This window comes from Platalea leucorodia, assembly GCF_965183815.1.
Source record: "Platalea leucorodia genome assembly, chromosome: 3".
Taxonomy (NCBI): domain Eukaryota; kingdom Metazoa; phylum Chordata; class Aves; order Pelecaniformes; family Threskiornithidae; genus Platalea; species Platalea leucorodia.
In genome coordinates, this window is record NC_138825.1 from 98610163 (window position 1) to 98636798 (window position 26636).

The 26636-nt window shown below is 39.2% G+C and overlaps 1 protein-coding gene across 1 annotated transcript in view; it reads left to right on the forward strand.

Annotated features, from left to right (window-relative positions):
- The window catches only part of EYS (eyes shut homolog), a gene marked incomplete at its 5' end in the record, with an annotated part of 904266 nt that overhangs the window by 850572 nt on the left and 27058 nt on the right, over nucleotides 1-26636 (forward strand). Inside the window, 4 exons of the mRNA XM_082305491.1 lie at nucleotides 8692-8874; nucleotides 14252-14418; nucleotides 14605-14749; nucleotides 21796-21970. Of these exons, the coding sequence (XP_082161617.1) occupies nucleotides 8692-8874; nucleotides 14252-14418; nucleotides 14605-14749; nucleotides 21796-21970 (670 nt within the window). The remainder of the gene's footprint in view (nucleotides 1-8691; nucleotides 8875-14251; nucleotides 14419-14604; nucleotides 14750-21795; nucleotides 21971-26636) is intronic.

The window sequence follows — 26636 nt, forward strand, 5'->3', positions numbered from 1 at the left end:
GATTGGTACAGGAAACTGATACGGTCTGTAAAATATAAGGCCAGTATGTTTGAAATATCTGCATGTAAGGAATTTCGGTATGTAAGACACAGAAATTTTAAAGAGGAAATATCATTGTACTGCAGAGCTGTGATGGCCTCATAAATGTGAGTGAAGCAGAAATGGTTCATTCACCAGGAATGGAAATGAACACCTGGACTTCTAAACTCTTGATGTTGTTGTTAATTGTATGCTATACAAGAAACTGCGCCCTTCTGGGAAGCTGTTGGTCATAATATGAAGCATTTTGTTAAGCCAGGAATCAAGAGCAAGCACTTTGTAAGCACAAAGGTAAATTTAAAAGGAGAAGGATTTCAAAGGAATGTGCATTGCTAAGATCAGTAATTGTGTCAATTACAGTGTTTTAGACCAAACTTCAGTGTTTTAGTTTCACTATGTTTCACATATGCACATATGTGACAATGTAACATGGAGTCCTAACTGTAACATTGTATTTAATAAGCACACACAGAAAAAGGCCACCCACAGCATGAGTTCACAGCAATGTAAGTATGTTCCTTGAAACATTTCTGAGCAACATTTCTGGTAATGCTTCACAGTCCGAAGGATTTCAGCAGGTTTTCTGTAGGATGTATTCCCTCCATGTACAAAATTCATTTCAAAGTGCTGAAGTGGGAATAGTCACTTGCTCCAAGCTCTGTAGAGTGAATATCAGCCTGCAAGCAAATTGCTTCTGTGCAGCTATGTTTGGCACACAATGTCACCTTCAGAGTTGTTTGGGTCTGCAGACTAAATTGTGCAGTTCAGTGACAGCAGATGCCCAAAGGGAATTTCTTCAGATAAAAAAAAAACTGCATCACAAGGTTTCTGGTCAGTGGTAAGAGACTTTGGGGAATGCTGATCAGGATTGCTCTTCTTCCCCTTCAAGAGCATTTATTTTCTGGGTCATTTGCTTTTAGCTGGGCCTTAATTTCCCCCTCCCCTCCAATGTGAGGAATGTCATAAAAATTGTACAAACTACACAAAGGCACACTCACACACTCTTAATGTCACTGCTGTATTACCAGTTTTTCAGATTCATATTTTCACCCTTGAGCAGTGAAACCACTTTTATTACTTCAATCACAGCTTCTAGTCAGAAGTACAAGTTACTAGTCCATGTGTTTAAAGAAATAAGCTAAGCTAACAGGGCCTACAGGCTCCATGACTACTGAGACCGCAAGACAAATAAAAGGAATACCTAAGTATTTACTGGGGGTGGGAAGGGGAAGGCATACACCTGATTTACCCATTATGCGATCACTAACTCCTCATACAATAGTCTTCCAGACATCAAGAGTCTTCCACTACCACCTTGAACTCTCAGCTGAGCTTGCAGCACCAGCACCCCTTAACTTTCCCTCCTTGCACTTCCCAGAGTTTCGGGTGAGGAAAGCAACTTTCTTATTAAAGGAAACAGCTTTAATGTAGAACTAACAAAACATGTAAACTAAATACACAGGAGCAGACAATTCCACTGTCATAAGTCAAGCAAGCTCAAGAGGAAAAAGAAACTGTATGATCTCTGGAAGTGAGGTCAGGCTTCGCAGGAAGAGTACAGAGCTGTGGTTCCTTTATGCAGGGAGAAGACACAAAAGGCCAAAGCTCAGTTAGAGTTGAAACTGGCCAGTGTTGTTTCAGATAACAAGAAATGCTTTTTTTAAGTATGTTAATAGCAAAAGGAGGTCTAAAGAAAACATTGGGCCAATACTTGTTGAAGATGGTCGTCTTGATTAATAGGGATGAGGAGGCATTCAATGCATTTTTTGCCCGTCTTTAATAATACTGATAGACCTTGGGCTGCCCGGTCCCCTGAGTTGGAAGACCATGAGTGTGGGAACAGTGACTTTCCATTTGTGGACACTGAAATTGTAAGGGACCAGTTGTATCAGCTGAATGTTCATAAGTCCATGGGACCTGATGGAATTTATCCCATAGTACTGAAGAAGCTAGCGGATGTTATGGCAGGACCCCTCTCGATCATCTACCAAAGGTCTTGGGAGTCTTGGGAGGTCGCTGCTAACTGGAAGCTAGCCAGTGTTATTCCAATCCACAAAAAGGGTGTGAGGAAACACCCAGGGAACTACAGGCCAGTTAGTCTAACCTCAGTTCCTGGAAAAATCATGGAGAAGATGATACTGGGTACTATTGAAGGGCATTTAAAGAACAATGGAATCATCAGGCACAGTCAACATGGGTTCACAAAGGGAAAGTCCTGTTTAACTGATTTGATATCGTTCTATGATAAGGTCACCTGCCTAGTGGATGAAGGGAAGATGATGGATGTAGTTTTTCTGGATTTTAGTAAGGCTTTTGATACTGTCCCTCACAGCATCCTTCTGGACAAGTTGTCCATCTGTGGGATGAGCGGGTTCACGGTGCACTGGGGGAAGAACTGGCTGCGTGGCTGGACTCAAAGTGTTGAGGTGAATGGGGCTACATCTGGCTGGTGGTGTTCCACCAGCAGAGTTCCTCAGGGTTCAATTCTAGGGCCAGTCTGGTTCAATATATTTATCAATCATCTGGATGCAGCAGTTGAATGAAGCATTAGCTGATGTTACCAAACTGGGAGGTCCTGTTGGCTCTCCTGAGGGACAAGAGGCCTTGCAAAGGGATCTAGATACATTGGAGCATTGGGCTATGATTAATGGGATGAAATTTAACAAGTCCAAATGCCAGATTCTGCACCTAGGACGGAGTAATGCTGGGCACAAGTATAAACTGAGAGAGGAGTGGCAGGAGAGCAGCCCTGCAGAAAGGGATCTGGGGGTGCTTGTTGACAGCAGGCTCAACAGGAGCCAGCAGCGTGCCCCGGCAGCCCAGAGGGCAAACCACATCCTGGGGGGCATCAAACACAGCATAACCAGCCGGTCAAGAGAGGTGACTATCCTGCTGTATTTGGTGTTGGTGTGGCCTCACCTGGAGTGCTGTGTGCAGTTCTGGGCCCCACAATTTAAGAAGGATGTGAACATCCATGAATGCAGCGTCCAGAGGAGGGCAACAAAGCTGGTGAAGGGGCTGGAAGGCATGTCCTGTGAGGAGTGGCTAAGGACTTTGGGCTTGTCTAGTCTGGAGAAAAGGAGGCTGAGGGGCGACCTCATTGCTCCCTACAGCTTCCCGAGGAGGGGAAGTGGAGAGGGAGGTGCTGATCTATTCTCCCTGGGATCCAGTGACAGGATGAGTGGGAATGGTTCAGAGCTGCGCGAGGGCAGGTTTAGACTGGACATGAGGAAGCATTTCTTTACTGAGAGGGTGGTCAGACACTGGAACAGGCTTCCTAGAGAGGTGGTCAATGCCCCAAGCCTGTCAGTGTTTAAGAGGCATTTGGACAATGCCCTTAACAACATGCTTTAACTTTTGGTCAGCCCTGAATTGGTCAGGCAGTTGGACTGGATGATCATTACAGGACCCTTTCAACTGAAATGCTATTCTATTCTATGCTGTTCTAAATGCTGGCTTAGCTCCCTCATCTTGCCTCTCCTTCCCGAATTATGCTATGTATATTACATGTCCATACAGCAGGCCTTCCACCTCATTTCCATGGTTGGTCCCTGGGTAGCTCCCTGTCCTCTCCATCTCTCTGCATCTTACCAGGCACAAAGGACAGGGGAGCTGCAGCAGCAAGTTATTCCTTCACCTGGCAGCCTGCAGTCCCTGATCTAATACCTTCTAATGCACAGAAAGGCGTTCCTACTGGAACCTTGTGCCAGAGGTCTGCGTGCAAATCAGTATTTAAAATTGGTGATTGTAAATATATAGGAATTTATAGAAATGCATTTATAATTTGCTTCATATAGCTTTGTTAAGCAAGTTACTTCCATCAGGAGCATATGTTGTAGCTCAAATATCCAATCTTCTTGCTGCTTCATTAGAAACGTGATGGGTAAGAGAAGGAATAGCCCAGCTGCTTTTAAAATATTTTTTCTAAACTCAGTTAAGAAAACATTTTGCACTCTGTTCATCAGTATTTCTGTGCTCAAGAGCAAGTTTTGGTTTATTGAGAGCTATACTGCAACCATTAAGAGAAACAGTGGCTGCAGAATTTTGTGATGACAAAGGGCATTTTTCTGAAGACTTTTATACAGCTTGGAAGACTGGAAAATACAATGCTTGGTAGTAATTTCCATTTCTTTTTCAATATTGTCTTTGCAAATATCTGAGCTGGTATTTAAGAAAACTGAATAATACTCATCCCACAGTGTATATGGCTGCTGATCCTGGAGCCAGACACTGAGCTGACGACTGTTCACAGTTAGTCAATGATAACATTAAAAAGTGGATTATCTGATTGTAATTCTGTAGCCTGAAGTCTTCATCTCTTTCTATCCCTTTCATCTGTCTTGGTTTTTGCAATGTATTGTAAAGGTGTGGTTCAAGATGTATTGGCAGTGAATGCTGAAAGGAACATTAATTTTAACTCATAACAGAAAATTCAAAGATAATGAAACCATTATTCTGTTTCTTCTTTGTCACTTTATTCTCTCCTTTTTGTTAAGATTTTTTTCAAACTATAGCTCATTTCTTCTTACCTCCCACTTTTATGCTCACCTCTGATAAGATGTACAATATTAGGGAAGTAGGTAGCCAACCATATTAATATATTCATATAATGGGATAATTTGTCATTATTTGTTTGTGAGGCAATGGGACATATCATACCTTATTACTTGTTCAGTACTGGGAATGCAGAAGAGGACAATGATGAATGGCATAGGGCTGACAGAGAGACACAGGACAAGATCAAGGACAAAAAGTTGATAAAAGGCTTCAGTACTCTGTCAGAGCAGTGTGTGTTTTAGGCACAGTGTTAATTTGGAGTGTGTTTTTGCATGGCCATTGTGACACATCTCACTGTTCTTTACCACTTAAGACTGTACACTGCAAGACCAAGAGTCGAAATCAGCTTGGCTGGTGTCTAGGCAGGAAAAGGGAAATAACCCAATGTGGTTAGCTGTGCCCTCTGCTATTTCAACCAGCCCCAAACATTTTATAAATAATGTTTTGAACGACTGTGTACTTCTTTCCCCATATGGAGATCTTGAAAGCAAAGTGCAATTCTTGTATCCAGTTCTGGTAAACTGTAGGCAAAATGGCAGTGTAGGTAAAGGTCCAAACCAGAATGTGTATCATGTTTTGGGCTGGAGATAGAGCTCCCAGCTTCTTGCCTTCATATAGATGTTCATTCAGGGTGCATCCATGTTAAAGATCATGGATGTAGGCCACTCATTCAGCGTGCTCTCAGAAACAGCTATCCTGCCTTCAGGAACTCTTAAGTAACATGTCACGTTGACATTCTCTGATATATCTTCTTCAGGACTTTGCATAATATTCTTCAAAACATGTCACTTCTGTCTAAGGTGCTTCAAACTTGGACTGTCGCTGTGGTGTCTCTAAGAAGCATTTTAAGCCTGTTGACAGTGTCAAGATTTTGACACCTGACAGCTGACTAAATATAGCACACACAACCTGTCTGCAGATGCTGAGTATTGCTGTCTATATTTACTGGTATTAGCATTTTTCATAAAACTGTTTATCTTCCTGTACCATTTTCTATTAATTTATTGCTATTAAACTTCAGCATCAATTTGGCCTAGTAATTTTTCTCTCAAGCCTGTTTTCTTAGACGTTATCCTAAAGCAGGAGAAAACAATAGGTGAAACCACAATTTAAGACAGAATGGCCAAACTTTTCAGTACTGCGTGGAGCCCAGGCCATACGTAGTATCACAGGCCTTATGTAAATGGTGATACTAGTCTCTGGAGCCAGATGAGACAGCAACTTCCTATGCCAGCAAACTTACCAAACTAAATTTTGGATAACATGTTTAATTTACTGAGGCCAGTTCCCACTTCTGCCTTCTTAAGACTAGCCACATGCCCCTCTTTTTAGGTAAAGGTATTTAAAGATAATTTTTTTTTTTTAAAATGACCTTAAATAGGAACAGTTCTGTTATCAACACAGTTTTGTCGTGACTCGAACAAAACCTCCACCCAGGAAATCTGTCTATCACTTTGTTACATAAGGAAACGCAGAGAGAAAAGCTGAATCTTGTCTCAGTAGCCCCAAATTTGCTGCCCCCCAGCTCATGGGCCAAAACTATTCTTGCTTAAATGAGATATGGTTTTAGTTGTAAGTATGAATTGAGATCTTTGAGCCTCTTGTTCTAGGACGTGTCAAAACTGCAGTGAAATTGAAACAGGTATGTAGTAACAATCTAAGAATATGGATATATATAACAGTTTTCTGTATACTGTGCAGTACCTGGTCAGTGGGAGCAGCATCCTTCTACTGTCCAGTTCCTACTGTTGTAGATCCCTTTGCAGGACATTCCTTTGTCAATGTTCAATACATCTTTATAGGGAATGCTGAAAGGAGTGAGTAGAAAGGCAAGAAAATAATAACTCAGTTAGAAAGCTCCAAGCAAACAGATGAGACAATGGCATATTTCATCCTGGGAATAAAGTGTTTTACCCTGCTGGGAATAACTTGTCAGGGATAGACTCTTCAGTGGCCCCTTGTCAGCAAACCAAATTACCTGGCTCTGTGGAGGTACATGATAGAATTTGCCTTTCCCATTATAAAGGGAAGTAGGAGAAGACAATAAAGGCCTCCTTTATTTTAAAATCTTCTGGCCTCTTAAATATTTTGTGTTTTATAAATATATATATATATATAAATAGACAGAAATAAATAAAGAATAAAAATATAAACAAATATAAAATATGTGTGTGTATATATATATATAAATAGACAGAAATAAACAAAGAAAAAAGAGAAAGGAAGAAAGGAAGAATACTTTGCATTAAAGGAGCTGCCTGTCTGTCATAGCTTCCCGAGAAGCAAAAAATGCAGAACTTGAGCCTTCCTCAGGCATGTTCAGGTAATCTGAGGGAATACTAGTGGACGGCAGCCAACACCGAATTTAAATATGAGAGAGTTGTGCTTTTCCTCCAGTGCAGCACATGAATCACAAAGGTCTGAGACTTGAGGTTACGTTCAGTCAGACTAGGCTGAGAACAAACTCATTGCCAGTTTTCTTCTAATTGGGACAAAATCACTGTTTCATATGGAAATTTCCTGGCTCCCATTTAAGATCACAGAACAAGGCATAATGTGCCACATGTGTGAAGTAGTGCTTAATAAATGGGACAGTACACTCTGTATTGCTGCATACTCCAAGGCTGTGCTGGAAAAGGTTTTTCAGAGCCTATGTCTGCACCTTTTGTCAGATGCAGATAATAAGGCAATGTCTGCCACTTCAGTGCAGGTTTCCCAGGCTGCAAATTTAGAAACAGATTCCCCAAACTTGAGATGGTGATATCATTTTCACAATTATCTGTGATTGTTTCTCCCACACTGTAAGTATTTAGGGCCAGATGCTTAAGGGTACTTAGGCTAACATAGATTTACTTGGGGAAGATTATAACTCTTTACTGGAACTTCCCAATCTGGTTTGTACATGGTGCAGCTACATATTCCTTCCTCCCCCAATCCCTCCTACTGCCTTTATTAGTAAAGCTGGATCCAGCCACATTTGGTTCTCAGGTTGGTTGGAAAAAACTGCTCAAATTGTTTAAATCTAGCCCCATACCTAGTCTTTCAGGACTAAGCTTTACTTGCCTATTCTTCCTCTCTCTCCTGTTTTTCACTAAACCATATTGTCAATATGAGCATCATGTTATCTCTGCTCTGAGCATCGACTACAAGAATTGACTACAGCAGCCTGGCTACTTGGCTCCAGCAAGCAGCCCTTGGGGCTGCGTGGGTGCTCAGTACCAGTGCTCTATTGACTGTTTACCAGTGCAGATATGTGTATAGACTTGATTTTATTTGCTTTTTATTTGCTTTTTTAAGCCCACAGTTCTTCTCAGCATAAATTATCAACTTCTGTGTCACAAAACCAGTAGGTGTTTGAATGAACTTGTAGCCTTCACAGCTTTGGAGGAAGCAGGAGTATATAGTTGGCAAAGGTATTTTAGAAAAAGCTACATGCTTTGCTTGGTCAGTGCCCAACATAAGGGAAATTTTCATTAAATTGAACCTAAATGACACTAAAAAAAGGTTAAATAATTTGTCAGTACTGTAAATTGTACATTTTTGGATACGCAATTCCTGAATATCCAGACAGTTCAAATGATGGAGCAAATAATGTGAAAAATATAACTCATGTAGGTCCTATTCACTGTGCTGCAAATGCATTTTTATGACGTTTCTTTTTATTATTTCTCTACCTGTGAAGAATTATTATTCCTTAACCTCTTCAGCACATCCTTGTACTCACTTTCACTCAGATGCATGTCAGAGATGGCATTTCTTTTAACAGAATTTCTTCGTATGTTTTCGTCTGTCTGAGTTTTGAGTATATAGTGCAGCGTAGTTCTATTTGTAACAATGCTGTCTAGAATCCAGGAGATGGCAGTAGTTGCCAATAGTTCCGTTGTAAAAGCAGCCTAGTTACAAAACCTGGAAAACAGAGATTACACTCAGAGGAAAGTCAAACTATACCTGCATGTGTGTAAAATATTACAACATATAAAATTATCAGTATTATTTATTAGTTTTTAAGTTCTAAAATGGGCTATTAAATAGAACTTGCAAATACATATGTTAAAGTATTTGCCCTAACATTGAATTTCTTTTTTTTCAATCCAGCTATTAATATTAGCCAACCTAGTTTCAGTGGCACAGATGTCTTTGGCTATACCTCATTCCTAGCTTATTCTACAATCCCAGATATCACCTTCTACTATGAATTCCGCTTGAAATTTCAGTTGGCAAACCACCACTCAGCTTTACAAGATAATTTGATTTTTTTCACTGGACAGAAGGGCCAAGGTAAGCTTTATTTTTATTACCTATCCTTACAGGCTTTCAAATATTCTTTAAACAAGTAGGATAAAAATATACACAGCTTTTTCTTGATTCTTTTTAGGATATAATTTCATTAGGAGGAAAATAATCTCTTCAATACTTTATTGTTTTGTAAACACACAGTAAGTAATCAGATTGTATAAATGTTTCTTTTCATTAAGAAGTATAACTGCTTCCAGTAATTAAAGTCAACAGTTGATCTGATGCTTGAGGTAGCATATTTCTGAACAAAATAAATGGAAACCAGAAGATTAAGGTTCTTTTCAGTCGTAAACATAAATTTCATTATTGCTTACATTTCTTTAGTGCCCAGTTTTGAGAGATGCTGCCTCAAATCTTCTTCCACTGATACTTACTGTATTGGAAAATCAATCCATCCATCCATCCATCCAACGTGCCACAGCCGCCCTGCTGTTTCTTCTTCCTGTGTCCTCCAATGACCTGCCACAGGAGCAGTCATGAATTGCTGCTGTTGTCACAGGACTCTCAACCCTGAAATCCAACGCTGTGGCAGCCAGAATTAGGCTCTGTGTTATTTAGGTAAAACATGAGATGCTAACCCCAGACATCACTCAATGCAAGTTAACACAAGCTAGCTATGGGGAATCAAAAGAGAATACCAAAAAAAAGTCTTAAAAATAAGACACATTGCACTAAAGTCTATCTCAAAAAGGCCTGCAAGGCCTGCAGGGTGTACCCTGTAATGTCAAAGTCCTTATGGAGTATAGGTCTTGCAACCATATTTAGCTGACCTGAGTAAAGAAAATTCTTACTGGTGTCATTTTTTATTAACCAGAATACTAGCATTCTGGGCTTATTATGTAGTTGTCAGGCAGAAACCTGGCTTTTTATTATTTTGCATATAATTTTTTTGGTGAACGCTGCCGTATGGTAGTAATGCGTTTCTGCAGCCCCATGTCAAATGATGGGTGGGCAGCAGAGTAGCAGCTGTTGGCAAGGCTGAGAAACAGTGAGGCGCCTGGTAAGTTACTGTGTAGCAGTTTTATTTATTTTCTCCTTAGTTTAAATGGCTGGGGAGACTGAGTAACCCCCCATTTTAATTACTGGAAAGCAGTATTTCTTACCAAGTGAACTTTGCTTATTTCACTGAGAGGAGATGCTGTTGTCCTAACAATTTACTTTTAGCAAGTATAAAGCAATAATGCTCTCACTGTGAGAGGCATGAGGTTTTTCACAGCCTGTGATCTTGCTGTAAGGAAGCTTTTTTAATATTCCATTTACATTTCCCCCTTTCTCCATTTCAACCCATTTCTCATAGTCAGCATGCTCTTGCAGTAGCCTACCCGATTCCCCTCCACCTCTCACAGCAGTCAGGCTACCAGTACTCTCGATTTCCCCCGATCATAGCAGACACGTCCTCTTCTTTATGTCTTGGGGGTATGGCTGACCCCTGGCTTGGGCTGGAATACTTGAAAAACATCTCCTGTTCCCACAGGCCAGGACAAAAGTTGCCAGTGTCTGTGTGTGTCCTGAGTGCAGGTGCCCCGGTGCTGGCCGGGGGGCTGCAGGGCGGCCTCTGAGGCGAGGCCGGGGCTGCCCCGCGCTGGACACAGCGGGTTCCAGCCGGCTCCAACCGACCCACGGCAGGGCACGGCTGAGCCCCGCAGCCATGGCGGGGCACCTCTGGGAAAACATATTCAAGAAAGGGGAGAAAACACCACAGAGGGAGGAGGAGGGAACAAAAAGAGTGAGAAACAGCAGAGGGAACACAAGGCCAGAGGAAGAGGAGGAGGAGGAAGACAAGAAGGAAAAGGAGGACCTCCATGCCACCTCCCCAGAGGAGCAGATTACCAACACTGCAGCCCATGGAGAACACCATGCCAGAGCAGATGGATGTTCCCTGAAGTAATTAGAGCCCGTGGAGAGCCCACACCGGAGCAGAGGAAAGGTGTGAGGAGGAAGGAGCGGCAGAGAGAAGCCACCATGTACTGACCACGGACCTCTACCCCCACGCACTGCTCGGTGGTGGAGGAAAAAGAGCCCGGAGTGAAGGAGTGAAGTTGGGCCTTAACATAAGCTAAGCTTATGTGAATGGTTGTTTGGTACTTACTTTGTAAGTAGGAGTAACAATGTAAAAGCAAAAGCAAATCCACTTGTATTGCTAGCCCTGTGAATATTTTGATAGCAGTACTGCAAAAGTGTGGCAGCTTTTGTCTCCTGTTTCCAAAATAAAATTTTTCAAATTTTAGATCAATTCAGGCTGAATACATGCTAACTACCATTGCTTTCAAACTGGAATAAACAAATTTGTCCTTTCCAAAAACTTACAAGTATAGTTCTTTACTTCTGAAAGAAGAGGAGGTAAATATGTATATGTATAAATATGGATGTGTTCATTATCAGACAGAAAAAAAGGAAGTTTGAAAGGAGAAAACCTATATTATTCACTCGACTAGAAATAAATTATTTTCAGGAAATTGAAAAACAGTGAATATAAAGGTCTTCAAAATTAAAAGCACTAAAACACTGATGGTTTCAAAGAGCACACATCTAAAAAGAGGAAAGTGCTGCTAAGTGTGCTGTTCGCAACTCAAGCATGAGATTATTTATACATACCAAACATTTGCTCTCAGTGTAAATTATTTTTAAAGGATGTTTACTGTAGTCCTACACTGCAGGACACTTAAAACTGGTATGTATAAAAGTGTGCTTTTTCAACAGCTGCAGGGTTTAAATATAAGACAGTAAAAATAGTTTAAAACAGATAATTCCAAGTTTCATTTGCTGCCCTCTTGCAATAAAAAGGTATTGTGCTTGTTCCCACCCTAAAAAAAAACTTTCTTTTGAAGGTTTTCTGATGATGATAGTATATGTAGTCCTAAATGTAAAGAAATTATTTACTTCATATTTTCAAATAAATGAATTCTAACTGAGTTTAGGAAGACTTCAGAGAATTAAAGCTGTTCTGACTAGAGAAACTTCAGTAACAAATACTCTAGAGCTAATAACAGATACAAAAGCAGGAAATTTTTCCTCCCCAAGATCCATCTATTAGTGTATACTCTACAAAATAATCACTGTTGGTTTTCATAGCTGAGATATTTAAGTCACTTAGCTTACAACCTTGAAAGTGTAAAATGTTAAAACATTTGGGATCTGATTCTATTTGCAGTTATATTAGTGTAAGAAAAACTAAGTCAATAAAATTATGCCATTGTAAGACTAATGCATAAGTAGAAATCAACCATTTTTGAATCCCTAAATAAGTGGATCAGAAATCAGCAAAAAGAATGTGAATTTAAGATGGCCCGATTTCTTTGAAACCTACTCCAGAGTCTGTTTGCTTTTCCATTCTTGGTACAGATGAGGAGTAAGACAAAAGAGTTAAAAAACAACAAAACAGTTAAAAGCTATCTCATTTTTGCAGACTATTAATTAACATTATCTTCACCATCAGGTCGATTTTATAGAATGCTGATACTGTTGCATTTCTTTTTATGTACTTTGTTTCCAAGAAAGCATTTTAAAAATTCAGACAACATTTTAAATAACACTTTGTCTTTAATGTGCCTCCCCTAGTTTTGCAGACCAAATGATGTAAGTACATTGCGGACACTGCTGAAAATAGAAACTTTGGTAATTATTTAAAAAAACTGTTATTTACAGTTTGGAAGTCCTTCACTGGTAATGTGCCAATGTAACTGAAGGCAATGGGGTTTCATTCAGTCATGAACAAATCATTGCAATAAAAATGAACAGTGTTTGTGTTCTATTCAACTGAATTTAACTGCACATTTTGTACAGAGGCTGTGTATTCAAATTCTTTGGAATAATCTTTCCTTTTTATATATATATTCATGTTGCATCAAAATAGTAACTGTATAGAAAAATCAAACTTCTGTATAGAAAAAGCAGAGTACTGTTCCCCCCACCTCCCTGCATTGCTAATGCAGCATGTGAGATCAGGGAAATATGGCAGTTTTGGCTGTGAAACAGCAGTATGCAGAGCTTCAGTGGGAGGACGAGATATACATATCATTGCTTCTTGTGGGGAAAAGCCCACTTCCATCTTTTGCAAATGAAGAAGATTCCCCACGCCAGGGCCAGGGGCATCAAGACACACATTTGAAATGAGGGCCACCATTTGACACTGCAAGAACAAACAAGAAGAGACCTTCCCTAAAACAAATACAAAATGAGATAGCCTTATGAAAACAGATGAAAATATCACATAAAACACAGTTTACAGGCATGAGATTGAGCACTGAATTGCTTGAATTCACAGGAGAGTTGTAAAAAGAAAATGATGGCTTTGAATTTCAGTTCAGGACATCCTAATTCCCTTTACCATGGTTTGTATCCCGGTTCTTTTACCATGCTAAGAGTATGTGCAAAAGAAAGGGTGGGGTTTTCTCTGACTAATGGTGGTTCCACTCTTGCCTATATGAGAAGAGGGAGGGATTTCTCTTCAAAGATGCCAGTGTAAAACTTTGTTTACTTGGATAACAAGGAATGGGTCCAGGAATTGAAATCTTACTCATAGGCTTTATGTCAGACTTAAAATCTTTCAAATGAGATTTTATAGTATAGCACCTGAAAAGCACAGACTATACTTATAGCATGTAGTCCTAAATGTAAAGAAATTGTTTACTGCAAATTTGCAAATGAATGAGTTCTAACCTGGAAGTTTAAGAAGACTTCAGAGAATTAAAGCATACAGTTGTTCTGACCAGAGAAACTTCAATTAACAAATACTCTAGAGCCGCCCTAATCAGGGGCAGCTGCAATAAAGTCTCCAGCCACTCTCAGGTCGGGGGCACCTGACTGAGCTTGACAGAAGCTTCTAGAGCTTCCTCAGGCCCACATCCCTGTTGCTTCCCTTGCCTCGCAGCAGCAGGTGCCCTCAAGTTTTGAGGCTGTTAAAGTACCTACCGTGAAAGCTGAAAGCATGCTAGAAGAGAATTAAGTCATGGGCTATTCTCACATGCAACTTGGAATTTCAATTTGTTTTTTTTAAGATTCTGGAGATAGTTGAGAATTTATTCATGTTGCGGAGGGAGGAACAGCAATGACTGCTAAATCCACCAGGCTCAACAGGTTTTGTGGATGTCACTAACCTACTCTTGTGTGAAAAAGAACTTCCTTCAAAAAGCCTGTAAATATGTTCAAAAACTCTGCAGTTTCTATTTTAAATCCTCAAGAATACTGGTAATACTATTACAAGTTAAACAGAGAATATTAAAAATATATACAAAACTTAAAACCTTCCCAGCTAAAATTTTCCTGAACTGATATATTTTCAGTGGATATGGAGAATATTTTATGCATCAGTATTCACTAAATCCTGGAATAAGTAGTTATTCTATTTTTGTCTTTTCAGGTCTGAATGGAGATGATTTCTTGGAGTTAGGCCTCCGTAATGGCAGAGTAGTATATAGCTACAATCTAGGTTCTGGCACAGCAACAATCATTAGTAAACCACTTGATCTGACACTCAATATTCACGTCATCCATCTTGGCAGATATCTTCAAAAAGGCTGGCTGAAGGTAAGAAATTATTTCCTTTAGAAGGATAGCTTTTAGATGAAAGTGTTCTTTTTTCTCACATTTTATGTGGAAAGTTTAAAAATTACTTCTGTGTTTCCCTGTTAAGTTTGGAGGACTGTCTTCATTAGGAGTTCCTAAATCAGGTAAATTCCTTTGTTGTAACAAATATAAATGTTTCATTGAAAGGTGGACGATCAGAAGAATAAAACTGTCACTTCTCCTGGGAGACTGGTTGGACTCAATGTCTTCGGTCAGTTTTATTTAGGAGGCTATCGCGAGTATACACCAGAACTCCTACCAAAGGGATCCAGATTTAAGAACGGCTTTCAAGGTAAAGATTATACTGTTTTCAATTCCTTTTAAAATATGCATTAGATTGTTTCAGTTGCCTTTGAAATAAAGATCTAAAATCTCTGTCTTATAAGGAAACAAACTAAGATCTCCTTGACTGAGATTCCTGTGGGTTTTTCATTATTTCACTACGATAACTAAGAAACATGATGCAAAGAGAGGCTTTGCTAAATATTTTTAATATTTTCTGTATCTGATAAAAATGGAAGTTTGCCATGATATCATTTCTTCTTACCTGTCCCTGTTCTACAGCATCGCTCCAAAAGGACTTCCTTTCTCTGCGATAAAGTAGTTTAGATTCTTCTCCCAGCTAGCTCTGACCGTTGTCACTGGCAGTCCTGGTTTGAGTCACAGTTTTCATGCTGAAAGCTTCTTTCTGATAGGACACCATGAAACCTGATTTTTTTTCCTGACATCATGATCTAGGTCTCTAGATAGGACCTAAGCAATTCCTGTTAGGAATGTTTCAGCTATTTATCTAACATAATAATTCCTACCTCGAAACTGATATTTGAAGCTCTGTAGAAATCTTAATTCAACTCCTACCAGATCAGCAATGAAGCAAAGGATTTGCTCATAACACTTCTTTATTTGCATTCCTTACTTCCATAGAAATAATGTGCTCAATATTTGTGAGGTAAACTTCAGTTTATTTTAAGCACTGGAAAGCCTTTCAAATGAAATAAAAACATTTTGCCATAGCAGAGCAAAGTTTCAGTTCTCAATTATAAAATTGGGGGCACATTATGAAAGGTAAGCGTAGCAATAAAATTCACTTTCATACACTACTACGCTCCATTTCCACTAAGACCACATAACTGCCTCTTTTCCAGTCATCACCTTACTTTTTCTTCTTACACAGAAACTTCTTCAAAATGAATTTCTTATCCTATAATCAACTTTTCTCTCAGAAAGTCATATGAATTAACATTTCATCTGTTTCCGTCTTTTCAGGAAGTATGAATTGAATAGTTATACTTTTCATAGCTTCTTAACAGCTTGCAAATTGGCATATCATAAAACATAATGTTTGTGCAAGTATTTTAACAGTGTCAATATTTGTGAAGTACTTCTGGCTTTTTTTATAGACGTGTTAAATGTTAGGGGTGACCAACAGGAATCTCTAGTGCTTCACTTTAACCGGAAACCTTTTGCCAGTTTTACAGGTTCCTCATGTTGCAACTGTTTTGCAATGCCGAAATTTCGGATGAATATTCTTGCAAAAAATAAAAAATATTTCAAAGTTCATGTACTGTTAGTTACCATACTATTTATTGATTTTTCTTACTGTTTAAAAAGAAGTGTCTACTTCAAAATTTTGTCAAACACTTAGTATATAAACAGTTTTCTTTTTGTCCCTATCATTCACAGTCTACTACATTTGCTAATTCATTCCATGCTCCCGTTACCAGCAGCAGCTTGTCTCTGTTCTCCAGCGCATACTGACTTTCAAGGAATCTACACTTCCCTGTGACCAATTTCCTATGACATTTTCTTATGTAGTCAATATCTCATTTGTTCTTCTAACTGAGAAATCTCCCCAGTTTCAGCTCTCAGAAATAAACCTCCATAGCCCTTCTCCAGAGTGGGAACTGCAGTACCATTAACATAAAAGAAAATTTTGAACCATTTTACTTCAGCCAATCTGCAGCTATAGGGAGCCCTGAGAAAAACTCTGGAAGAGACAGTCAAGATAAATTTATCTAGCACATAGTTGATTAAACCACTCAGACTTTTGGAAAGGTGCTGTTGGCTGCTTTTAAAGACGTGATTTATTAAAACCATTTTGCTTCTAATACCAGAGTGTACCTCTCCTTTTGTAAGCAATCACCATTGGATCAAGAAACATTGAGGTCAGCCTTGCTGCTGCAGACTGTCCCCAGTGTCAGTGTGCAATCATTTAGGATTTTTACTCTGTACAGCTACTGTTTCAGACCATTGCCTCCCTTACCTGCAAGCCTTTAGCAGTTGTTGTTCAAATAATTTCCATGAGGGAGGAGGAAACTGAAAATAAATGTGTTTAATGAACTCTAATTTAATAATCAAAAGATTGGGAATTTTAAGTTTAGGAAATTTGAGGATCAGCACCTAAAGATTCTTTTGATAGGCTGAAGAATGTTTGATGGTACCTTGAGCAATTTAGAAAACTTCCTTCAGCCCCTGTGAGAACCTGAATAAACTAGTAAAGGTAGAGCTCAGATGAAGCAGCCAAGTTCACGTGGAGTGTGAGGTGCTCTGAGCTTTGAGCTTCATCTGAATTTGTAGCTCCTTGTGGGCTTACAGGAGCCTTTTGTAAACGGGAACATGGTAGGATTGTTTACTTAAGTGTCCAGCTTTTCTTCATTGTCCTGTAACAGTGTAATTAAGGGACCTTTGAGAGTTTTCTGAGGTGTGTAGCAGAGCATACTGCAGCTGGTCTAAAAAATCAGTTGGGTTTTAGGTAGCTGCAAGTCTTGTGGCCAAAGAGATTCAGCCTGCTCATTACAGACAATCTGAAATGGAGTATAAAACGGACTGCTTCATGTTCAGGTCTGCAGAACTCAACCCTGTGACTCACGTACACAAAATGAGATAGAGAATTATTTGGAAAAAGCCAGAAGTTACAGCTGAATTTCCAGACCTCATATCTCTGAGACAGGCAGAGAGAAATCTGGTGTCAGGGAGAAAAAAATAGAGGGAAGGTTCTGATGCTTCGTGCTCTGTGCTACCTTGATGGCAGGATGCAGGCTCTACCCGTAGAAGCACTTGGGGGAGAGCCAGGGCTTGCACCTAGAAATAACTGAAGAGCAGAGAGGGAGGAGCAACTGATTGTTCCTGTGGTTGTGTTCATAAATAGGATGAAGTATGGCTATAGAAGCAATCTGTTGTTTGACAGCAAATAGTGTTAAATGGAGGAGTAAAAAGGCAAAAGAAGCTCTTACCATAAAGCTGAACTGTTGAGGAACCTCTTTAGCACTGAAAGAGCCACCTCTTCACATAAATGATTTTGCAAAGAAGTAAATAAAATTCCAGCTACTGCAGTCACTTTTTAAACTAAAGTAAACCCGGAACTCAGTTGAGTTCCAAATAGATACAAATGTAGCCTTGTGGTCAAAGTTTATGTTCATAATAAGCTAGAATACATTGCAAGCCTGCCAGGGCAAAGACTACTCTTCTTTATGTTCCTGCATCAGAGATGTCACAGAAGGAAGGTGACTTCTGAAGTAGTTTTTAATCAGTGTTGCCTCTTGCATCACGGTATGATTCATACAGGCCCTCTGGGTATTTGGGTCACAGCTCAGAGCAGCACTGGGTAGTCATTGTGGGGGCCATCTTCTCTTTTAGACAAACACCCCACTACTCACAAGCAATCAAGAAAAACAGGGGAAAAGTAAAGCACTTTAGGACAGGTAGAATTTTAGAAATGTGTAAATTCAGTGTTGCATTCAGATAGACCACAGTTTATCTATCTATCTATTTCTGTCAGTTCTCTTGCTGCATTTTTAGTACATCTTCTTGAAAACACCTGCTTTGTGTATTTTTTAATCAAATTAGTACCAAGTGCTTACAAGCAGGTAAGGGAGAGTAGCGAGAAATTTTTGAAAAAATTATTTGTATGATAAGGTGTCCTGGTTTCAGCTGGGATAGAGTTAATTTTCTTTTTAGTAGCTGGTAGAGTGCTGTGTTTTGGATTTAGGATGAGAATAATGTTGATCACACACTGATGTTTTGGTTCTTGCTGAGTAGAGTTTACACTAGTCAAGGACTTTTTAGCTTCTTGTGCTCTGCCAGGTGCATAAGAAGCTGGGAGGGAGCATAGCTAGGACAGCTGACCAGCTGACCAGACTGGCCCAAGGGCTATTCCATACCGTATGACGTCATGCTCAGCATATAAAGCTGGGGGAAGAAGAAGGAAGGGGGGGACGTTCGGAGTGATGGCGTTTGTCTTCCCAAGTAACCGTTACGCGTGATGGAGCCCTGCTTTCCTGGGGATGGCTGAACACCTGCCTGCCGCTGGGAAGTAGTGAATGAATTCCTTGCTTTGCTTTGCTTGTGCGTGCGGCTTTTGCTTTACCTATTAAACTGTCTTCATCTCAACCCGTGAGTTTTCTCACTTTTACTCTTCCGATTCTCTCCCCCATCCCACCAGGGGGCAGTGAGCGAGCAGCTGTGTGGTGCTTAGTTGCTGGCTGGGGTTAAACTACGACATAAGGATATATCCGAAAAAAAGTAAAGCTGAGTAACGAAGTCATCTTTTTTATGATAATCTCTGAAGTTTCCTTAATCCATTGTTGGTGGCTCTTTGGTGATTTGTGAGCTCTACTTGACTGGGGTGAAAGCTATAAATTAAATTGAGAGTAAAATAAAGTCATTGACAGAAAGCTCTAATTGTGGCCTAAGGAGTCACGAAACAAAAGATTACAAACAAAAAGGTAGTATATCCTCTGTCTTGTTGCATCTGATTTTAGCTTACTTGCATGAAACTCTGATCTTCAGGATCAAACCAAGTTTAACTCACAAATTCAGAAACTTCTTTTGAGTTCTTCTTGCAAACTTGGCTGTGTCAGAAAACCTCTCTACTATTCAGAATAGTTGGCAGTTTCTCATTAAAAGAGGCCCAGAACTGGCAGAGCAAAGGGAATTCAGGTCAGAAAGAAGGCGCATTCATCAGCTGATCCCTCGGCAGAAGGTTATATAGTGTTTGCTATGACAGGCTCAAATTGCTGCTCCGAGTTCTTTGTCTGCATCCCACTGACTAAGAATTAGAAAAAATAAGAAAATTAAATGAAAAATTCAGCTGAACTCATAAAGCTGGGCCAAAAAACTCTTGTACCTACTATATGCTTTGTTTACAAGTGCTCAAGAACTGTTTCTACCGTAGATGTTCTGCTGGTACAGTTAAACCAGTCATCAACACAAATGCCAGTTTATTTCCCATTATGACCTTACCAGTTCTTGGGTACTCACTGTGCTTTCCATTGTTTACACAGAGCTCTGGGCTGCTTTTTCTTAGCACTCCAGCAAGACTGAGGAGACTAGAACATGCTTTATCTGCCACTGATAAACAGGTGAAACATTAGTTAGGATTTACCAAGCATACAGTGGCCTAAAACCAACACCGTTAAAAGCAAAGAAGCAATAATATGAAGATTGCAAATAATCATCAAACCAAACTATTTTTAAATTGCTTAACATGAGTTTTTTAATTACCAATTATGTGTCAATATAAACAGAACTACAAACTGTGTAATATGGAAAAAGTCTGCCTAAGAAAGCTACTTTTACTAACATTGTTCTAACTATAGTTAAAATAGTTATCTTGCTATAAATATTACTTATATTTTGTTCAAAATGAATTATGTGATTATATAAAAAAATTCACAATTGGACATTCATTGTCTTTCAGGTGCAAGTCTTTTTTCTTTTGTGATTTCAATGAATCACACAAAAGCTCATATTAAGTGGTTTTTAAAAAAACAGTGTGATGATTACTTGCAATCTCCATATCATATCCTTTTCCTGCTTTTAATATTAAGCAGAGAGCCTCTGGCATGCATTGCTGAATACCTGCTATTCTCATGATTTCACGCACTGTGGGAATTTGCCATATCTCAGCTAAATTGTCTAAATCAGATTTGGAAAGCATTTCCAAATACATTACTGTACTGATTTAACTAAAGTGGTTTAAAACCTGATTTTATTTTAAAATTGTATACATTTATGTATAGATCTGGATGACATTTCAAAAGTGCTTAAGGCTACCTTTAAATTTGACCCTAAGTCACTTGGATGTTCAAGTATATTTTGAAAAGTTACTTAGGGTTTAATCCAAAAAGATATAATATATGGTATAGTCTTCATCTTTGCAGTACATAAATAAGCATGTGGATCTGGAAATGTGACTAAGAAATACTGATGAATTAAGTAGACCCATAAGGCTAACCATCCTGTGCAGTCACTAGGAAGAGCAAAGACTCTCCAAAGGGACAATCCCCAGAAAGCCCACAGGCTAAGCAGGAGCTGCCTGGAGGTAGCAAGTAGGGAACATCTCTGCTTCACGCTGAAGCTTTGGCTCCTCTTTGCATTTGGGATACCAATGTTTAGCAAATTAAAAGAATGTCAGGGCATAGATCCAGGCACTGGCACTCAATCATCTCTACAAATAAATTCTTAAAATTGTCCCTGACAAATACCTGGTCTGTGACAACTATCATTTTTCCAAACAAGTCTTTGGTGTATTTAGGGACTTAATATAATCTAGGAACCATTTCCCATCCATAGTCTGGATGCAGCATGCTGTTCTGGAAAGTAATAAAAATTTGGTAAAATAATCATGACTATACTAGGTTGCTTGCCTGCAGGACCAAGTAACAGGCCATGGAAGTGTTTACCTTACTAGTATACATTAAACTTTTGAATTATTTTCGGAGATTAAGGGCCTAAAGGAGCAGCAGACACCTACTTTAAAATGTGATCATGTGCAACATGGTCTGTATGTACCAGGGACTGAAGCACTCTCTTAAGAAGGGGAAAATCTGGGTCTTTCCCTGAAGGGGCTCCTTTTCAGCCTAAGGAAATTCAAGTCCACATTCCTTGCCTGCATTATATTAGTCAGTGTTCTCTGGATTCTTACATATTTTACCTTAAAGAAACTTCTTGGACTCTGTTCTCCTTTTTTTCTGTGTTTTTTTTTTTGACTGCTTTTATCTGATATAGATGCATTCCTGTAAGAGCATGTGTGTGTAAACACAAAATTGCACCTAGCCACTCCTTAGTCACTGACTTCATATTCTGTCTATTCCTTGAGAAATTACTTCTGTTGTTTTACCTATGATTAAATGAAGGAACTTAAAATCATCCACTCATTTGCCTGAACCAAAAGTAGCAAGCATACCTTTACCTCATGTAGATGGTACGATTGTCCATTCACTGAAGACATTCTGGTGAAACTCATTCATTGAGGGTTGACACTGTCCTGTTGTTTTGTTTGTTTTGACTTCTTGTATCTGTTTTACACTTCATTTATTTTTTCTTTCTACTTTTGAGGTTGCATTTTTGATGTTCAAGTTCGCACCAGCACAAATCAAGAGTTTAAGTCACCAGGGACTCCAGAAGGTCACCCCAATTCTGGTCGCAGTGTTGGACAATGCAAGGATTCCCCATGCAGTTTAATAAAATGCAGAAATGGTGGGAAGTGCATAGAAGGTGGCTCTACTGTTTAGTAAGTATAATTTTTTTTTTTTTGTAGACTACAGCACAGACTGATCTCTAGACTAATAACTATGGTAATTTAGTGTCTTGATAACAGAAGTCTTCAGGAGCCTGTCACTTTATTAGAAAGAAAGAAAACTGTTGAAGGGTTCATTCAGTTACACAGAGAATTTTAATCTTACATTAATAAAATCAAAACTCAAGTATTAAAATTATGTTATAACAGTTCCTGGGGAACTTTTTAAAGAAATTCCGTGGACTGGTTCTGCTCCACTGAAGTCACCGGCATCCAAACTTACTACAAAATGCATGGGAAGAACTAGATGTTTAGGAAAGACCTTTTTTTAAAACTAAGTGAGAAGCCTAGTTAGCAGAGAACAAATGGCAAAGAGGAGAGCTTGACTGCCTTAATGTCTGAACATGACTGATGGGGCAAAAATAGGTGACTTCTGTTTCCTGGAAAATAGTATTTTCATCTAAGAACCCCTTTCTGGAGTAAACCACTGACTGTCCAACATCAAAAGTTCTGAGCCAGTTTAAATCCTTAGGAGCTCCCCTACCTAGCACCTGTGCATTCTTCTCTCCTGCTCAGTCTCTCCCTAATACACACTCCAGTTGTGATTTCTGTGGATACTTTCCTGACTTTCAAATGCACCTTCCCTGGTCACTTTTTATGCCATTCTCAAGTGTTCATTCACCATTGCCTTTCCAAATCGGCTGGCTGGCCTGCTCATATAAGACCTTCTTAATCCATTTCAAACAAAACAAGGTGTGTTAGTAAGGATCTCATGTTAAAAATGTTTGAACTACGTCAGTTTATCGTGTAAGGTGTTCGCCTGGCTGATCTATGGGATAATAAGTGGTGGTGAGGACAGCTGGCCCAGAAGATGAGCTTATGTTCTTTCATGCCTTATCAGTAAGTGTAGATGAATCTTAGTGTCCAGACTGTAAGGCATGCAAGAAGGAAGTACATTTGCAGTTCCAAATTGCTGTTGTGTGTCAACACTTCCATTGTAATAAATCTTGTTTTCAAACACTTTGTAATTCAGCTGTAAAACCTTTGCTGAGGAACACTTTTGATTTTCAGAGTATCTGCCAAGATTAATTATACTTGCTTCCCCTCATGTGCTTTCACATGTGTTCCTTTATTTACACGTATTTGCATAATTTTTTTAAAAAGAGAAAAGTGCTGATTTAAAACATCTGAAGACTAACTGAAAACACTGCAGACAGCAACACAGATAAGAAGAAAAAGACAGTCTTTGCACTGTGGAGCCTCTTGATATTATAGGCAAAGTTCTTTTTTGTCATTGTAGTTTCATAATTTGTATTCCATATGTTTAGGGACTGCCATAAAATTGGCGGGGGAGTGTAATTTGTTTTTTCTGGGTTTTGTTGGTTTGTTTTTAATTTGTAGTGACCTACTACTGAATGACATTCCTCTCCTCATATTTCAGGACAGCTACATCTTCACAGACTATGTATATATACATGCATGTACCAGTAACGGCCATTTTTTCCTCTCACAAAAAAGTGAAATATTGCCAAAGAGGTGTCGATGTAGCATGCATATAATTTTTGTCAATGTATAGTAGCTGTCAATACCGTCTCACATTTTCTCAGAGGGAGCTTCTTTCTGTTTTCAAGTCTTTGAAGAGCAGAGTCCTTGAGGGAACTGGATTTGTGTTCAAATATTTTCTTCTCCTGAAATGAGGTGTCTCCAGGGGTTTTTGTTGCTGTTTTCAGCTATTTTTATGTCTTGCTTTCACCACCCTGCCAGAAAGTGTGCGGTGCCAATAAGCTGTAGATTCAGTTGCTTTGATTTAAATAGAAGCAGAAATATACAGCATTAAACTTTACATCTGGCCAGCAACAGAGCACAACTACTATGTTTTAACAAAATAAAGAGGAAGTATTCTAATAACAAAATGAAGAATTTTATGTTCAAGGACAATAATATCCTCCATTATTTTATTTATGGCACAGAATCATATACAATGGAAAATTACATATAACAAGATTGTCTGTAATGTGTTACGGCTATTGCTTGTTGCTGAAGTAAATGAAAAAGTATGTCTTATGTGCACTTTGAACGTAATCATACATAATGGGCAGGATTCAGTTTGCTAAATGTAAGAATGTAGTGTCACTTTAGATACCTCTGGGTAGACCATTTGGCCTTCAGCTGCTGCTTCAGAAGCTTAGGACTTGCATAAGTCTTCTGTCATATCTCCAAGCTTCATGTGGATTTCTCAGTACTCTGTAGCTTTCAAAGAGCATTAGCCACTTCGGTTTAGGAAATTAAATAATACCCCTATATGCTAGAGGGATGCCCCATAAAATGAGCTGCTGTAGTTTCATTATTAGGTTAGCTACGATGAGAACCAATTTTCAGTGCAAGGATGGAACCAGTCTTTAATGCAAGGACATACTTTTATAATTTGTAAGGGAAACTCTATTTAATTCTTGTGGAAGACACCTAAATTCAGGTGTCTGAATTTGCAGGGCCGAATCCCTCCTTTTTTACTGCTATAAGATTACTTGTTTGATTTGACACCACATTTGCGTAACTGTAGGAAGTTGCAGGTTTGTTAGCATTGAGCATGACATTTTACACATGATATTTTTTATGTTTAATGTAAGAATGCTCTTTGTTTAGTTTAGGAAACCACATTGGATATAAGCAAACTTTCCAATTCCTTCACAAAAATCCTTTAGGACTTTTATTTGTTTCCCTCTAAGGTTCAAGAAATGCTTCTGATTTGATTAGAATTTTGTGTAGTAACATACAGATACATTGCTTACATAGTTTATAAACTGAAATTACTTTTCATTATTTTTTTAACATGTTGCCTGAATTTTTGCATAATAAATTTCAGGGCTTGGTCTGTAATCAACAGTGACATAAACTTGTTGTCCTTCCTCATGTAGAAACTGTGTTACTTGTTTGAGAGCTCAGTTTGGCTTTGGTAAGGGACTTTGAGCCTGGAAAGCCATTCTGTGAGCACTGCATGACACTGTTAAGCATTTGACAAGAAACAAACAAGAAAAAGACAAAGACATTACATTAAACCATACTTTAACTTCCTAAATACAAAGATTACAGAACTCGAAGTGTTATCTGAAATTTCCAGAGTTGAAATTAATCTTTTGTTGTATTTCTCTGGGAGCTGTGAATTTGAGAGTTCTTGCTTCCTGAACTGTCTGACTTTGCCATGTATATTCTGTGAAGTGCACCCTATTAAGGGTCCTTTGCAACACTAGGGCATTCAAGATTATCCAGTTTCCTTTCAGACACACTATCAAAGTTGTATATGAAAGCCTTCCTATCCTTTGTCCACCTAAAAATATTTTGGCAGTTGCTCTTGAGAAACTCAAAAGCTGGAGTATAGAAGAATCAATTTAATCCATGTTCTGCAAAAACCCTGAAAATAGGGAAGTATCTTGCAGTGAGATTTAGCTCCTAAGACACATCAACTTAGACTGTCTCTGGGTGAGCTAAAAGTATAAGATCCTATCAATCACAGTCAGTGGAGGTCCAGGCCTTTCCAGTTGTCTGGACATCGGCATTCTAATGGCACAGATCCTGGGATACCTTTCCTATTCTTCACAGGGTGTCCAGAAGAGCACAAGTTTTCTGCAGTTCTTCTGTCTTATCTGCTAGTTTCACACAGATCTCTCAGATACACCATGGCATGTCAGATGGCACCAAATGCCTGTGTTGAGGCAATTGAATGCAGCACCTCATCATTAGAGTCATGCATGTATTGGTTTGTGGGATGGATAGTGCCCCAGTTCCCCTGACTCTTTCAGCTGGGTCACCATTGATTAGCAATGAGCTCAGGCACCTACTCCAGGATTCCATTGCCTAAACTTGAGCATTCAGTGGTCTCAGTCAGAATCTTGTCTCCCTGGTCCCAAGCTGCCTCTCTCACATACCTCTAGGAAGGCAACTGGAGGCCATCTGGGCACCTAACGTAACATAAAATTAGGTGTCTTGATCTCAGAATGAATCTCACCTCTTATATCTAAAGGAATTCAAGGAGCATCTGGATGATGCTCTTAGTCATGTGATTTAGTTTTAGGTAGTCCTGTAAGGAGCCGGGAGTTGGACTTGACAATCCTTATGGGTTCCTTCCAACTTGAAATATTCTGTGATTCTAAATGGGTCTTTAAATCCCTGAGAATCAAGGCACTGGTGACATTGCCATTGGGTTCTTCTGGTCTGGAAAAACAACAAGCAACCACAACCAAGAAAATACACAGAAAACTGGACCAGCATGGCAGGCCACATGATGGAAAGGATTTGAAATGCTGCCTCTTCCCTTATCTCTCTAAAGATTAGGAAATTTTGGATCTAAACTTCTCAACCCCAGTCCAACTTGCTTAGGAGTGTTAAGCTGAAGAGGTTGCATTTGTTCATACACCTTTGCCACTGTATGCCGCAGAAAATACGTTCAGTTCCGTGAAAATAATTTTCAATTCATTTAAAAACCTAACTTTTATTAGGTTCTAAAAGACAAGAATGAAAAGAAACTTGAACAGACATATGCAGATACAAGCAAGGGAAAGGGGAAGAACCTTTGTGTATGCTGCCCAACAGCAGTAGCTTCAGCTCTAAACACCCTGCCTCACAGCACGAGAAAGGGACATTTCTGTTTGCCACTCAGGGAGTT